General features: G+C 39.7%; 1 protein-coding gene across 1 annotated transcript in view; it reads left to right on the top strand.

The window, feature by feature from the left end:
- LOC127015033 (E3 SUMO-protein ligase ZNF451-like) overlaps window positions 1–16,833 on the top strand; it is a 41,975-nt gene that overhangs the window by 5,518 nt on the left and 19,624 nt on the right. Inside the window, exons 3-10 of the mRNA XM_050894742.1 lie at window positions 4,525–4,608; window positions 5,841–5,966; window positions 7,525–7,636; window positions 8,252–8,402; window positions 9,795–9,921; window positions 11,666–11,819; window positions 14,479–14,626; window positions 15,174–16,825. Of these exons, the coding sequence (XP_050750699.1) occupies window positions 4,525–4,608; window positions 5,841–5,966; window positions 7,525–7,636; window positions 8,252–8,402; window positions 9,795–9,921; window positions 11,666–11,819; window positions 14,479–14,626; window positions 15,174–16,825 (2,554 nt within the window). The remainder of the gene's footprint in view (window positions 1–4,524; window positions 4,609–5,840; window positions 5,967–7,524; window positions 7,637–8,251; window positions 8,403–9,794; window positions 9,922–11,665; window positions 11,820–14,478; window positions 14,627–15,173; window positions 16,826–16,833) is intronic.

The following is a 16,833-nucleotide window of genomic DNA, read 5'->3' as shown; positions in this document are numbered from 1 at the left end:
AGCTGGTGGTGGTCATCTTGTGGGGAGATACAAAGAGTTGGATGAAGCTAACTGATCCTTGGCTTCTTAACTCTCCTACAGTGATGGAATCCTCAGGGCTGGCACTATCTTTGCATTATGTTACTATTTAGTTTAACCAGTTGGTTAAAAGTGAAGTAATTAAACTTTGGTTAACTTTCAATTTGAGGCTCACCCTGTGCGGAGGTGAGCCAAGAGAGCAAAAGCTAAATTCCTGCTGTTGAAAACTTTCCCTCCATGTGGTACTGGAGTATTAATAGGGAATGTTTGCTAGCAATACCTGCTCTCTTGCTGGAAAATGATATGTGTCACCTGGCACCACTTCTGCAATCAAGATTAAAAATATAGGAAGTCCATCTGAAGCTATGGCTTGCATGAAATTCTCAGAAGGCCTCTGTGAACGTTTAAAGGGGAGAGTAGTCCTAGACTCAGTCTCCCTCCATGAGGATGATTTCTATCCTGGGCCACTGAATAAAAAGGGTTTGAACTTCCGCTTTCATTTTGGTATCAACACCTTTTGGCAGAGAGGAGCACTGCTGTCAGGATGAGCCCATGCTGAAGTCACTGTCTAGTATTTGGAGTCTTTTCTATGTAATGGCACTCAGCTGGGATGGATCTAAACCAGTGTTGTGATATTTAATGGTGGCTTTCAATCAAGGTGTCTCATATATTGACTTAAGCAGTTGCTGAGTGGATATACTTGGGGTAGGTTTATACTGTTTTTTCCCCAATCCTTATACTTTCTCAATCTTTTGTAGCACATATGAGTTCTTGATCGGACCCAGCACTGTAGTTCTCACACTCTTAATTTCAGTATTTGTTTTTAATCTTCATGTAAAGGTTAAACTATCAACCAATGAAACACAAACTAGCCTAAATAAATGCTACATTTGGGACTTGCATTATTATTCAGGAGTGTATATAGGCAGGTGGTGTGGTGATTTGGTTTTTTTTTTTCCTCATTTTATTTTCGTGGAAAATAAGGGTGTATATCTTTGAGGAGTCATTTTAAAGAATGACCATACTACGTTTGTGTTCAAATTGGAATGCAACCCAAAAAATAGTACACACAAATTGTGTAGTAGGAGGCACAGAATTTGGAAGGAAAAAAGAACGTTTCATGTATGCAAACAACATTTAAACAATTGTAATATTACTTGTATTAAATTGAATTTACTGTTCTGGTCAGTAGAATTTCCTAGGCTTGAAAGCAAGTTACTCTGCTTTTGAGCTGTCAATTTCCTACCTTTTAATTAGTTGCTGAACCCAGGGAGTAAGTAAACAGAAAGAAGGAAAATCTTTGCTTTGAAGAAGCTACAGCTGTTAGGATCAGAGTTGAACATTTCAAAACACATTACTGAACTGATTGGACAGTCAGGTGGTCTGAGTGTGTCTTTGAACTGTTACTTGCTAACACCTGTTGTTTAATAAAGATTTAATTTCTTGTAAGTTTATACAAGTCAATTTCTACAAAAGCAAATCTGTCATGGATTTTTTTTTTTTTTTTTAGATTTCATTTAGAAAACCATGTTCTCTTTATTTATTTAATCATAAAAAGTTAAGCACTCTTTTGGGGTAATTTGAGGCCTGCAGCTTGATTCATATAAGCTTCTGTCATCTGGCCAAGATCTCATCCCTCTTCCTCCCCAGTGAGACAATGAGGACTGTTTATGCCTGGCCAGCTGAACAGCTTTTCAGCCTTGAAAGGTGGAAGAATGTAAAGAATGAGAGGCAGTAAGGACAGTAGAGAGAATTGCATGCTGCTGTTCTCTCTGCTACTTCTCATGAGGCAATAAATCTTCCTAGCCTGCCCTAGCTGGTTGTTTGTTAAGATCTTGAGGACGCTGCCAAATATATGGCAGAGATGGTGGATATAATACAGCACTTCTTCAAGGAGTCAGTCTGCTGACTATTGTAAGTCCTTCTTCTGCCTGGAAGACTTAACTTTCTAACAAATAAAGAATACCTTTGGAGTATATAACAGGTCTGTGGTATCTGCCAGCAATATTGCCAGACAAATGGCCGATACTGCAGTTTAGTCAAAAACTCTGTCATATGATGTAGATGGCATTGCATGTACAGACTTCAAAAAAAAAAAAACCAACCGCTCCCCCTCACTACCAAAAACTTAAACTATCTTTGTTTTCTGTTTATTTACTTTGAGGTTAGATAATAACTTTCAGAATTTGGATGGGAAACCTTTTATGGCATGTGGAGATTTTAGTTAACTTTGCCTCTCACTGAAGATGTGTACACGTGTGACCATGGATGTGAGTTAGGGACACTAGGAATGTTTTTGCTTGGTGTATGTAGACTTACTCATCCTGTTTCATGTTCATTATACTGATGATTTAGTTGGCATGTGATAATGTTGTAGCATGATCTGGGGGTTTTTTTGCATGACATCAGATTATGTGGACATAGTGCCTCTTTTTTTGCCTTTAAAAACTGAAGAATCTTGTCACAGTGAGTGTGGATGGAGCTCCAGACATTTTGTACATCATCTTTAAAAAACTTACGACCTATGTGCTTAGTTTGGGTTGCTGATTTTAATTTTTCTTCTCCTCTTGCTTTTTCATGTTTGTGCCAACATTCTGCTATCTACCAGAAGCTTGTAGTAGAAATGTTAAAATTGGTATGAATGGAGAGTTAATGGGAATATACACACACACGCACGCACGTGCGTGTGGAAGCACCAGACAGCATGAAAAAAAGGAGGCATATGAAGGCATGTAAATCAACTGGTGTTGATACTACCTAGACTAGCAGGTCATCGAGGTCACAGACCATCTACATGAAGTTTCTGAAGACACTCAGATCAGGAAAGCAAGGGACAGCATTCACACAAATTAAAACCAAGGCTTAAACCATTAAGATGATTGCAGAAGATAAAGAACAGGGCTAGAGCCTTAAGACATCCTAAGGAGGAGACAAAAACAATCAATCGCCTTTAGTAGCTCACAGAGGAGGGGCAGCACAAAGAGAGAGAAAAGATTGGAAATATGCAAAAGGAGCACATGACTGCCAAGCTAGGAAGAATAGAGAAGACCTGAGTACTTGTTGATAGCCAGGGTCCTTTGTCCTCCATATTGCTGCATGGAGTCCTGACCAGGCTTCCTGGATGCACATCTCTGCAACTGAATGCTGGACAGACTGTTTCCATGCGTGTCTTTGTGCATTTGAGTATGTGGTGTGAATGGGTGAAATGTGTTTTCTTTTAAAATAAAATGACTTCCCACTCATTGTGATTCCAATACAGAGAAGATGCTTGTAACCTGCTTATGGAATATCTGCTCAGAAAGGAGTAGCCTTGAGGGCTTAAATGTGTATGAAACTGTTTCCCACTTTCTTAATGTTTGAAATGTCTAAGGAGTTTAATTTCTTTTTGTATTGGGTCTGGCTGAGATGGAGTTAATTTTCCCCAAAGCAGCCATCATCCTGCTGTGCTCTGTATTGGTAGCTAGAAAGGTGTTGATAACACACCAGTGTTTTGGCTACTGCTGAGCAGTGCTCCCACAGCATCAAGGCTGTCTCTCCAGCATTCCCCCCTCCCCAGTAGGCTGGGGGTGGGGAAGATCTTGGGAGCGGACACAGCCAGGACAGCTGACCCAAACTGACCAAAGGGATATTCCATACCATATGACATCTGCTCAGCAATAAAAGCTAGGAGAAAGGAGGAGGGGGGAGGGGGCATTCATTATTACGAAGTTTGTCTTCCGGAGTAACTGTTATGCGTACTGAAGCCCTACTTCCCGGGAAGTGGCTGGACATTGCCTGCTGATGGGAAGTAGAGAATAAATCTTTTGTTTTCCTTTGCTTCCACGTGTGGCCTTTGCTTTTGCTTTATTGAACTGCCTTTATCTTGACCCATGAGGTTTTTTTCCATCTTATTTTCTCCCCCTTCCCCGTCCTGCTGAGGAGGGGAGTGATAGAGCAGCTTGGTGGGCACCTGGCGTCCAGCCAAGGTCAACCCACCACACTTTTGGAGTTAGAGTATAATTTGTGTCTTTTAAAAACAAACAAACAAAACCAAAACAAACCCCGAAAAACAATGAAAAACCATTTAATGTTGCTTAGTGAAATCTAAGACTGTTCCTCTCTTGGTAACAGCCTGCTACCCTATTACCATTGAATTAATGGTGCAAGTTGAGTATCTTTAAAAATGTAGATCTAAGTTGATTGAGAAGGTGAAGAATATAAGGTTATTAAGCAAGCCAAAACTGTTAATTTGATTTTTTTTCTAGTTGATATCTACATGTTAACTTGATATTTTACTTGTTTGTGAATACTTATTTATTTGCATGTTTACCCAATTTTGTGGATTAGTCTGTTAAGTGGAAAAGTTGCCATGCAGGAATTTCATTACTGCACCGTCTTGAAACCTTGGTGAAATTCTCCTTCAGGTATTGCTAATGCCAACAGTGTGCTGTAATGCATGCAACATTTTATCTCTGAAGAGGACAACTTAATGCTTTTGCATGTGTGTGTTTTTAACACTTTTTTCAGGAAGGACCTTTAAGACCTGTACTTGAATGCATTGATCTTGTCAGTAGTGAGGATGAAGAACCTAACAGCAGTTCTTATGTTCACGTGAGTATGTTGTAATGTATTTTGGGAGTTCTCGGTTGAATAAAATAATTAGTCTCCAGTATTTCTTCCCATCAGTTACTCTTCACAAAAAACTTGTTCAAGGTATTTTTAACAAGTAATAAGTAAATAAACCAACATTAAAGTCTCTTGATTTTTTTACCTACTGTTGAGTGGAAGGCAAGAATGCCAAGATTTCATGTTTTCCAGAGCCATTTTTTGCCTTCTTGAAATGGACTTGGAACTTTTATTTGGCTTTCAGTGGTTTTAGCAAGTGTTTTGAAGAAAAATGTCACTTTACAAGCGACCTCAGAAGTCAGTGTGTCCAGTCTCTAGCCTGCAAATGTATCTGGCCTACTCCCAGGACTTTTCCTCCTAAAATAACTTTTTAGGAGCAGTTTATAGGTTGGAGGACCTTATTCTGATGACAACCTGGTCTTAACTCAGCCTCATTCTTCATAATCCTTCCTAAGAATGTATGAGTTGAAAGCAGGCTGGTCAATTCACGTATCCCCCAAGCTTATTGTGCTTGCTCTGCAAGGCCTTTGAGAGGGACAGTGACTGAGAATGACTCTACTAGAGTTGGTTTTGGGAGCAGTGGCCATCTCTTGACTTCTGGTTTCCAGTGTTGCAATAGAGGATGTGTGTAATAAACCTGGTTCTTAACAAAAGGTGGGTCTTCTGTACATGCACAGGCTCGCTTCACAGTGATGATTGCTAGAGTTGATTGTGTAGCAGGAGCAAGCTACAGTGTATGGCCTATCCATTATGCTAGAGAAAGCTAATGATCTGCCTTTCTGAAGATACTAGGCAGTGTTGTCTTAGAGCAAGAATGATACCAGTTCTCAGTTTTTCAGATGGGCTGCATGTTGGCTTTGAAATCTTGAGGAATTTTGTTTACCTACTTAGAAGAATTTACTTAATTTTTGATTTGTTGGAGACTTCTAGGACACCCAGCACAATCATCCATGTTCCTTCTAGTGCTTTGGTGAGGCTAATGTTGATGTTGAATTGCCGTGAGTATGTAGGGGGTGGGAGTTGTTTTGTTTGTTTGGTTTTTAACAGAAGTTACAGATGCTGGTAAATAGGAGGAGAAAACTAGCAAGGTACATCATGGAACTTAGGATTGGAGTATCTGTACTGAATTATGTCCTGATGCTTGGGCATCACTTTTCACAGTATTAGAGTCTGTTACTTAACAATTACCAAATAAAAGTTTAACTTTTCAATTGCAGAGAAATACTAAGCGTAAAGATCACATTGACTATCAGAAAGAACGAGTTGCGTCAACCTTGGATCGTCTGGCACGCCATGTTGAAGTGGAGAAACAGCAAAAAGAAGAGAAAAATAAAGCCTTTAAGGTATTGGACGTATTTTGTTTCAGTAGAATTGCATAAATACAGGCCTTGTAGTCACAAGTGTGGTTTTTTTCACTACTACATAACTAAAAAAATTGATGAGCCAGACCTGGAACTAGCAACTAGAGATTTTTGCTTCTGGGGCATCGTTTGAAACACAATACGGACTTTGTCTCTTCAGTGGCTTTTAATTGATCGATTTGCTAGTCTTATTGCAGTTCCTAACGGGGGGGATACCTAACTTCATGCAAGCCAATGGCAAAAACTTGTTCTCTTTTTTGATAGAGAGTAGAGGGACCTTAGCATCAATTGTTCTGGTTAAATAATTGAAAAATAACAGTTATCACAAACCACCATGCAGCAAACCTAGTTATCTACCTGCTTTTGTCTGAGATTTTTGGGAACCCGCTTGCCACATTAAATCTCTGTATCAGGTAATATTTTATAATGGGATAAAATTTTTTATGCATAAGGCATAATTTTAAAGTTGAATCCTATTAATTGTATTGTGCAGCCATTTGAAAGGCATGGATTTTTTATTTTTATTACAAGCTGGGAGGTGCAGTCAATAGGCTTAAGGGTAGGGCTGCTGTCAGCGGGACCTGGATAGCTTGAAGGAATGGGCTTACAACAACCTCATGAAATTCAACAGGGACAAATGCAAATCCAGTATTTGTGGAACACGCTGACTTTCCACCCTAACTTTCTGAACACTATTAATGGCTTTTAAAGTCACATAATTGTACTATAGTTACAGCTTGTTATAGTCTACAATAGACTATGCAACTGTAATACAACAGAGTAAAAGGCTGTTAGATACAGTCCAAGGTAGCCTTGAAGTCCAGAGGCCTACATCCCTCTCCTGTGTCCTCCACTTAGAAGTTGGCAATCTGTTAATGTCTCCACATACAGTTTTTCAACTGTAAAGTGGAGTCAGAGATAGCTGTGTAGCTTTTAAAGTAGTCTGAGAATAAAGGCTAAAAAATCCGTTTGTTAATGATTAATATTTTCCTGCTGGGCAGCTCCTCACTCATCAGGTAATGCAATCTGCAGAATTAAAATTACACTTCAAAGTGAAACTGCCTTTTTTTTTTTTTTTTTGCCTTGGCAGTGGAACAAATTGACTGTTTGGTTTCAATTACCATTTTGTGTTGCTTTAAAAAAAAAAAAAAAAATCATTATTATTTGTTTCTTTTTATAATCTTAAAAATCTTGTTGGTTGTATACATGCTTCCGAAACTGCAGTAGGTGCAGTAAAAGTAAATTAATTGACCTAAGCTGTAGCTTTCATTTAGGGCACAAAAATTAGTACTATTTTTTTAATTTATTTTTTTATTGCTGTTACATTCCATCTTTATTGTGTTACACAGAAGTTAGTCAAGTTGTAAGATTTTAAGATTTCCCCTCCCCCCCCTTAGGTTTTTGTGGGTTTTGTTTTGTTTTTTTTTTCTCCTTAGGTTTTTAGAGACCCACATGTCAGTTTTGGTATACATACTTAATATTGAATTACTTTTTTTTTTAAATTTGATCACCACCTTGCCTGATATGTTTTCCCCTTCAGGAGAAAGTTGATTCCCAGTATGCTCACGGATTGCAAGAACTAGAATTTATTCGGGAACACAGTGACACAGAAGCTGCAAGATTATGTGTGGACCAGTGGTTAAAAATGCCAGGTAAGAATAGGAAACTAAGTTTCAGTGATATGTTTTCTAAGTCCTGCATTGCAGAATAGAATATGTGATAATTGCATTGAGCAAAACTGACATTGAGATTGCAAGTGCCTCTTATGCATAACCAAATCTTACAATATTAAATTTGCTGGAGTGTGGCGTTTGAAAGTTCTTATACACTCATTTCCATAAAAGCTATTCTTGTAATGTTTTGCTGCTTAGAAAATTTAATATACAAAGTCTAAAAACCACTAAGGCAATGTTAACTACTTTTATAAGCAAAGTTGCTAGAAGGAAAAAATACTACTGTTGAACTTTTGCTCAGGAAAATGTCTACATAAGTAAGTATAACTTCAGGAAGTTCAATCAATTTAAAATACTGCCTGGAGGAAAGGTGTCAAAGTGTTTGCAAAGTGATCCTGCTGGGGGTTGAAGAGACGGATTCTTCAACTGAAAGAGCAGACTTACTGTAGTAGGATTGAGTTACAGTGCATTGTTAGCTTGCTTTTAAGAATCAATATAACTTGATTTTTAAATGCTGTAGGGCTTGTGTGTTACTTTGTTTTCTTAAGCCTCTATAATTCAGATTCTGGTTAAGTGCTTTGTTTTATAACACAGGTCTCAAACCAGGCACCATTAACAGTGGAAAAAGGGGTATTTATAAGAGGGCAGGTCAGACGCAAGTCAGCAGCAGTCCAATATCTTGTCCTGTGATGCATTGCAACAGACAGTTTGATAATGGACATCTTCTCCTAGGTCACCTTCAAAGGTAAGGACATAGTGCAAGAGCTCAGTGCGAGAAATAATAATGAAAGAATATGCTTGAACTTAGGACATCAGTGTCAAGTCTACTTTAAACTGCCTATAGCAACAAAATTCCATTTGGAGAGCAAATTAATATGTTACAGATTTTATATATATAATGAGATGAACTTCCTGGTTGGTTGTTTTTTTGTTTGTTGGGTTTTTTTTTTCATTCAGAATTGGTTTCTTCCCCTCGTTGAGCATTTTTTAATATCTGGGTTTTTTGAGAAACAAGATTTCTGTTCTCCAGTTCTGTTATTTCTTCATCCAAACTTGAAAAAGAGCAAAAGGCTAATCTCTACAACTTGATGGTAAGATAAAAAAAGAATGCCCCTAATGAAGGGAGGGAGGAGCAAGAGCTATAGGCCAGACATCTGTTCATAGCTGATCATTGCTAGTCAGCACTCGCTGTGTCTGGGTTTAATTCCAGCATATACTGCCTTTTAACTAGTGAATGTGTCATGGGGAAGATGGTAAGGAGAGAAACTGAGCGGAGTGTTGTGGGTTAACCCCAGTAGGCAGCTCAGCCCCACACAGCTGCTCGCTTACTCACCCCAGTGGGATGGGGAAGAGAATCGGAAGGGTAAAAGTGAGAAAACTCTGGGCTGATATAAAAACAGTTTAATAAGTAAAGCAAAAGCTGCGCACGCAAGCAAAGCAAAATAAGGAATTCCCATCCGTGGTCAGGGCTTTATCACACATAACGGTTACTTGGGAAGACAAACATCATCACTCCGAATATCCCCCATTCCTCCTCCTTCCCCCAGCTTTATATGCTGAGCATGGCATCATATGCTGTGGGATATCCCTTTGGTCAGTTGGGGTCAGCTGTCCCAGCTGTGTCCCCTCCCAGCTTCTTGTGCATCCCCAGCCTACTCACTGGCGGGGCAGTCTGAAAAACGGAGAAGGCCTTGATGCTGTGCAGGCACTGCTCAGAAATAGCTAAAACATCCCTGTGCTATCAACACTGTTGTTCATAAATCCAAAACACAGCACTGTACAAGCTGCTATGAAGAAAATTAGTTCCATCCCAGCCAGAACTAGTGCAGGGAGATAAAAATAAATAAATTCTAAAAATCCCTCTGTAGGAAATCGAGGCTTTTTTAGTTCTCTTGCTCTTAAAAACAGTATGATTTCTCTGCAAAGTGGTTGTTATAACAGGTAAGCTGCAGGGAGAATCACCTCTGTACAGGATACTTAAACTGATACAGTTAATGATAGAGGAAGTGAAGAATTTTACAGTTTAGGTTGATTTTATAGGGTTTTGTCCAGCTTCAAAAGACAGAATTTCTCCCATTAAAAAACCACTTTGACGATTTAGAGATGACTAGTTTGTTAATTATTTCTTCCTCTCCAGGTTTGATCATTCTCCTTGTGACCCAACAGTCACATTACATGGACCCCCAAATAATGCTGTTGCCTGTGTGATATGCTGCAAAAGATTTTCAACCTCTCAGCAGTACAGTGATCATCTTTTATCTAAGGCAAGATCATAAGGATAAGTAACTCTCCTGGCTGAACATAGTAGAGGGTTTTCAAGACGTGTAATTATGCACTGATTTCCGCCCCCCCCCCCCCCCCCCCCCCCCCCCCCCCCCCCCCCCCCTTTTAACCCTCTTTCTCTTCCCTCCCTTCTTCTAGTCTTCAAGCTATTTTTTCTTGTTCTGCTGTGTTTCAAACACCTGGTGTATCCTGACAGTACTCCCATTAGATCTGACCATTAGGTTGTACTTTCCAGCATACTTTCAAGAGGACCATAGTTCTGTCTTGAACCTCTTGCCCCTCTGTTGGTGCTGTTGAAAGGTATTCGCTTTCTTTGCATCTCCAAAACTATGAAAGATAAAGGCAAGACGTTAGGGTGAAATAAGTAATGGTAAAGAGAAGCAGCAGAAAGGAGATGGGGGAAAAAGAGGCAACAGAATGAGAAAAGAAACTTGAGTGATTCAGATGAAACTGTTTCTTCTCTGTTTCCAGTCTCTCTGACAGATGTATTTGCTGCTACTCACTAGTTAACTTACAGAAGGGAAAAGGATAATCTAGCATTTGAGTTCTGATTTGAATATAAGCTAATAGTATTTGCTTTTTTGTTGTTGTTGTTCCTCCCTACCTCCACTCTTTTCACTTCTTTTTCTTGATAATGCTCTCTCTTTCCCTTCTGTTCGTAACTTAGCACTGTAAAACCTCAGTTCAATGACAGATGCTCAGGTGTTGTCTTCTGGGTGTGTGGTTTTATTTAAGCAGTCTGGTGTTGAATTGGCTAATGGATAGCATTTTCAAGGTTTAGTGTTTTAATAACAAATATTGTTGTGTACCCACCTAGTCTCCAGAAGCTCTATTAAATTCAGGGGAAGTTTTAGATACTCTGAAAATCGGACTACTTTTAGCTAGCAGTGGTAACTCCTGATGCATAGTCATACCTGACAAACTTGACAGATTGCATCAAAGTTTGTCCCTACTCTTTTTCTGTTGCTTCAGAGTTGTGTGCCTGTGGTGTGTCCAGGGGCATTAGCAGGAGTTACAGACAAGTTTGGGGAGAGGGAGTGGCTCTTGCAGCAGGCAAGAAGATGGGATTATTTTGGTGTGGAAGGATGGGGAGATAATCCTAAACAAAGCTGTGGAAGAAAGCGTAAGCATATCATGAAGATTCTTTGAGTGACATAAGAAGGGAGTAAGCAAAAATGTCGGAAGGAAAATTAAAGCATTTTTGCCCTGAAGGCATAGATCCGAAGTTGATGTAGAAGGCAAAGGGGGTGGAGGGAGATGACTTTGATAGAAGTCACGGGCCTGTCAGGCTACTCCGAGGAGCAGCATTTTGAGAAGTTGGATGTTAGCAAGATTAGGGAAGAACCGACATGAGGAAAAACAGCTGCTTTAGTGACAGAAGAAGCTTTTTCTGAGAGCCTGGGTAAATGGACTAGCTAAGAATTGATGGAGCCCGTAGTTCCTGGGGAAGGTGGTTGCTCCCAATGGTGCAAGAAGGGAATGAAAAAGTTGCCAGTGTAGTAAGGATGAGTAGCCGAGTTTGACAGTGGCAGTTTGGCCAGTCCCTTGTGTCTCACGAGCTGAAGTGCGTAGGGGTAGGCTGTAGATAAACGTAGATGTGGTAGCTGAAAACCTAAAAGTGAAAATATTACCACAGAAGGGAGAGAGGAATGGAAGGACATGAGGAGAACTGGGACTGGTTTCTTGGCTTAATATTTTTCCTAACTAGATCATTTTCTCTTCCAGCTAAATGAAAATGATGGACATAAAAAAGATCTCCCTCCACAGCATATTCAGTGTTTTGCATGCCCAAACTGCTTCCTGCTTTTCACCAAAAGAGACGAATGCTTGCAGCATATGTCAGGAAAGAACCACTTCCTCCAGGTTTCTAAATTGAGTGGTATGTTGCTACTAAATGTACTGCTTTTCATTCCTTCTGATAATTGATCCTTATGATATAAAGTGACTTACATTTTTCTGCTGTGTAAAAAAGCTTAAGGTTTTTAAGTTTGTTTTTAATGAATTCTTTTTTTTTTCTTTTAAGGTCTTAAATGTGATACAGTTCTGTAAGAGGAGATCCTTTGAAATTAATATTTTTGTGTAGAAATGATTCCTCCATCATAGTTGCTGTAAGGAGAAGCAGACTTTCCTTTATCTCCATGTTTTCAGGTCTCTCAAAAGCTTCTCATCCTCCAGTGACTCTGTGCAACTACTGTCCTAAATAAGTTTACATTTAGCATGTTGATAGGAACTTGGACCAAAACACGTAAATTTCTTTTTCAATTCTGGTCAGACTGGCTGTGATGTTCCTTCCCGTTACTGTACTGTCTGAAGTCTGCTGAAGGCTATTTTTCTTGTCTGTGTCCTTGGCATTCCTGATGGAAAAGACCTGTGAAAGTTTCTTCTCCATATAATTACAAATTTAGCCTGCTTAGCTGGAACAGTGCTGCTGGTCTGATGCCTTGCGTTGGCTGTATTGCTACTGAAGGCTAAAATACTGGTTATGTTGTGAGCTGGTAACATCCTGAACCATTGTCCTGGTTTCGGCTGGGACAGAGTTAACTCTCTTCTTAGTAGCTGGTACAGTGCTGGGTTTTGGATTTAGTGTGAGAATAATGTTGATAACACTCTGATGATTTAGTTGTTGCTAAGTAGCGCTTATCTTAAGCCAAGGGCTTTTCAGTTTCCCATGCTCTGCCAGCAAGCAGGTGTGCAAGAAGCTGGGAGGGAGCAGAGCCAGGGCAGCTGACCTGAACTAGCCAAAGGGGTATTCCATACCATGGAACGTCATGCCTAGTATATAAACTAGGGGGGAGTTGGCCAGGAGGGGCGGATCGCGGCTCTGGCATTGGTCAGCAGGTGGTGAGCAATTGCATTGTGCATCACTGGGTTTTTTTTTTCTCCCCTTCCCCCCTTCCTTTTTTTGTTATATTCCTTTTCATTACTATTATTATTATATTTCATTATTATTATTATTATTGTTAGTATTATATTTTACTTTAGTTATTAAACTGTTCTCATCTCAACCCACGAGTTCTGCCTTCTTTCCCGATTCTCCTCCCCATCCCACCGGGAGCAGGGCAGGGGGGATGGGGAGTGAGGGAGCAGCTGTGTGGTGCTTGGCTGCTGGCTGGGGTTAAACCACGACAACCGTACTTACTAAATTCCACAGAAGATATCTGTCTGATCATGGTCTTGAAAACAGGGTTAATGACCATCATAGCTGTACTGACTTTTTAGCTTTGACATAAGCAATAGGCATTAATGCATTTACTTTAATGCTAGGTAAATGGCTGAGACAGATGAGATCTAGGTGGAGCTCACTTCTTGTTCAAGAAGCTGCCATATTTTAGATAGTGTAGCTTTCAGGATAAGCCTACATGGCCAAAAGGATTGGTACAGTTATTTCTCATCTTCATAACTCTATCTTCTACTTCTGCCCTCCCCCAGAGTGGCTGCAGGTAGTGTACAGTAAAGACAGGCTTTGAAGGAATCTTCCTGCAGGTGAAGTCAGTGCTGCCATCTTCATGGAAATGACAATCAGCTGCACGGTTCTGAGTTCTCTTATGTATTGTAAATCTAATGTACTTTTATTCTCAAATAGGTTATTAATTCTGAATGTGCTGACTGTAGATGCCTTTAAAATCAGGCCATAGGTTTTAAAAAAGATTACTGGTGAGCTATTGCTTTGAAAAGATTAAAAGCACAAAATAGTGTTTTCTTCCTTAGAGATGGATAGCGCTTAGCTCAGAACAAAAAAAGGAAGTGCTCCATTTTTTTCCTTTCCATTGGTAGGTCTTACAGACCATGCTGTTAATATTAGTCATGAAGATCTGGCAGTGAAGTTAGCTGAAAGGCATAACCTCAAATTACTGCGTGCTGATCATCACATCTTACTAAACAGAAAATTCGAAGAGAATTTGCCTCCTAAGATGCAGAATATTAACAGCAATACATAGTTCATAAGCCATTTCCCATTCTCATTTCAACAGAAAATTTTTTATTTTGCTGGTACCTGGAATTAGACATGGAGTATGTACTCGGAACAACAGGAAGTCCTGCACCTAAAAATTTAAGGAGAATTAACATTGAGGATGGGAAAGAGAGAGAGATGGTCAGAGTATGTGGGAACTTGTTAAATTAATTGCATACTTTTTTCGTATTTTAAACACAGTATGGCTTTAAACAAAAGTGTATGTAGTAAGAATAGACAAGTGGTGATAGATGGAGGGAAAGAAGGTCAATAAGAACCTTCCTAAGAGAGATATCTGACTTGACCTTGTAGAAGGAGGGAAAGGGAAGTAGAGTTAGTCACCAAGTATGAAAAAGCAAGATGTGAACAGATTCAGATAAGAGATTGTTACAGAAGTTTAAAAAATTAATGCAGTTTTACTTAAAGCTTCCATTGCACAATTACTGTGACTCAGCTGACACATGGTAACTTGCTTTCTGAACTCTGGGACAAACGAGTACAATTGTAACTATGTCATCTGAGAGCTGAAATACTATGAAAGAACTCTTTAATGTGTGGTTGCACTTTCTGCCATTCCGTATTATAGATGAAATGAAGGCTGGCCTTCCTCTACCTTTCCCATCCTATGCAAAGAATCTTCTGATATCTCTGTGCAAAGAGGTCCCCTTCCAAGTGAAGTGTATATCCTGCTACCAGATACTACGCTCACATATGGAATTAACAGCTCATTTCAGGTTTGTGAGAGACAGCTGTCTATATAATGTGAACATCCATAGACCGATAACAGCTCGGTAGACGTGTTCTTAGTGGTACTAGTGGATCTGAGGCCATCTAAATGTTGAATTCCTGAGTAAACTATCAAAAAACTTCCCCCTTTCCATGTCTTTTACCACACCTTACCCCACACAGTCCACTGCAGAATGCTGATTGATGTCTGTATCCTTTTTGTTACTTTCTGTCACAGAACAGCAGAACTTGGTCTCTGTTCCACTGTTTCTAACTTGGCAGCGTTTGATTTCTAAAATGTACTGAGTCAACAACAAAAGCATTAATCTAAGTGCTAGTTTTGGAAATTAGCACCTAATTCTCTTTAAAGTGCAGAGACTAGATAGGCATTGCATGGTTTTGTTGGCAAGCTAGTAGGTGAGTTAAAGTATACAGAGGACACTATTTCCACGCACTAATTGCTGTAGCTACTAGGTAATATTTCAAAGTACATCTGAAAGTTTAAAAATGTTTCAGGTTATATCATAACCTCTTTATTTTTTTAATCCATTCTAGAACACGTTGTCGTAATTCTGGGCCTGTGGCGCTCTCAAAGAAGAGCATCTCCCAAGTTGCAGAGGTATTTAAAACAAAAGGTCACTGTGAGAACTGTGATAAACTGTTTGCTGATAAGAATCAGATCACCCAGCATAAGCAAACCACTCAACATAACATTAAAGTTCTTACTACAATGGAAGAGTCCATCTTGATGTTCTGTCATATCAATGGAAAAAATAAAAATCAGCCTCATTTGTGCCATACTGTGGATCGGTCAAGACCACTGCTTAAAAGACATTTGACTTCAAATGAGTCTACCAGTGAGAGGGAGTCTACTCCTTCAAAACGGAAGAGTGATTTAAAAGATAAAAATGAAGATTGTGTAGCAAACCAAAGTCAAGGTAGTGCTTGCAAAGTAAAAGCCTGGTTTTGTGAATGCCTTCAAAAGTTTTTTACAGAAGAGTCAGTAGAAAAGCACATTTTATCAGCAAATAGGATCTGTCACAAGTGTGCTGTGTGTGGAAAGCTTGCTGAAAATTCAAGCATTATCCGCCTGCATATGAGTCGATTCCATGGGGGAGCACACTTGACTAATTTTCTTCTCTGGTGCAGAGCATGCTCTGTAGATCTCAGAGAAGAGGATATTATGGGACACGTGACTGAATTTCATGGTGGACATAGTTACTATTATGAGCAAGAAGCTCTAGAAGATGAACCTATGCCATCTGCTTCTGATGCAGCATGCATTTCTGCAGGTGAAAGGAAAGACTGTGTTCCTAGTCCGATGGAACTCTCCCCTGAAAAAAGCCCTATTCTGGGAAAATGGCAATGCCGCATTTGTGAGGAGATGTTTGAATCTGAGGAGAGCGTTAAACAACATTGTATGTCCTTAGAAAGCCACGCGTTTCACAGGTATTGCTGTGGCTTATGCAGAAATCACTTTCGGAAAGTAGGAACGCTACAGCGACACTTCCAAGAGCATCATAACCAGGAGATACAGACTAAATACTTCTGTGGCCTTTGTGGTAACCTCTTCTTTGACACAGAAGAAGAATTTCTAATCCATTATAAGGAGATTCATAGCGTGGACTATGCATTTGTGCCTGAGCAGATGGAAGTATCCATAAAAAAAGAGGAGGACTTCTTCCCAGTAGAAACAGGAGACCGTTTAACCTGTGGTTGCCGGACAACTTATGTTTCCAGAATAAACAGGAGGAACGACTATGTGAATTGTCAGAAAGCCATGCTGCAAAAAGGAAACTTATGGTTTCGATGCTGCTTCTGTTCTGCAACTGCACAGGATTTTGCCGATTTGAACAGTCACCTCAACAGTCACACGTCACTGAAACATAAGGAAGAGATGTATGTTGTTAGATGTGCTGCGTGCAACAAAAACTTCGACAGTCTTCAGAGCGCACATCAGCACTATCACATGAAACACTGCTTTTTGCAGAAACCTGATCTATCAAGTCTTGCATCTGAATCAGAAAATACAGTATTCACGTTTACAGCAAGTGGAGCTTGTGTGGACAGAAAACGTCACAAGGTAAAATTTCAAGCATCTCCATCCAAGATTCAGGAAAAACCACAGTCGTCTCCTCTGCAGGGACCAATACAGGGAAAGAAAGAAAAAAAAGAGAACTCAGCACACTCTGAAGAACCTGGTGAAGGTTTGTAG

Source organism: Gymnogyps californianus, chromosome 3, assembly GCF_018139145.2.
Source record: "Gymnogyps californianus isolate 813 chromosome 3, ASM1813914v2, whole genome shotgun sequence".
In the NCBI taxonomy this organism is placed as follows: domain Eukaryota; kingdom Metazoa; phylum Chordata; class Aves; order Accipitriformes; family Cathartidae; genus Gymnogyps; species Gymnogyps californianus.
This window is presented reverse-complemented; position numbering and strand designations above follow the sequence as displayed.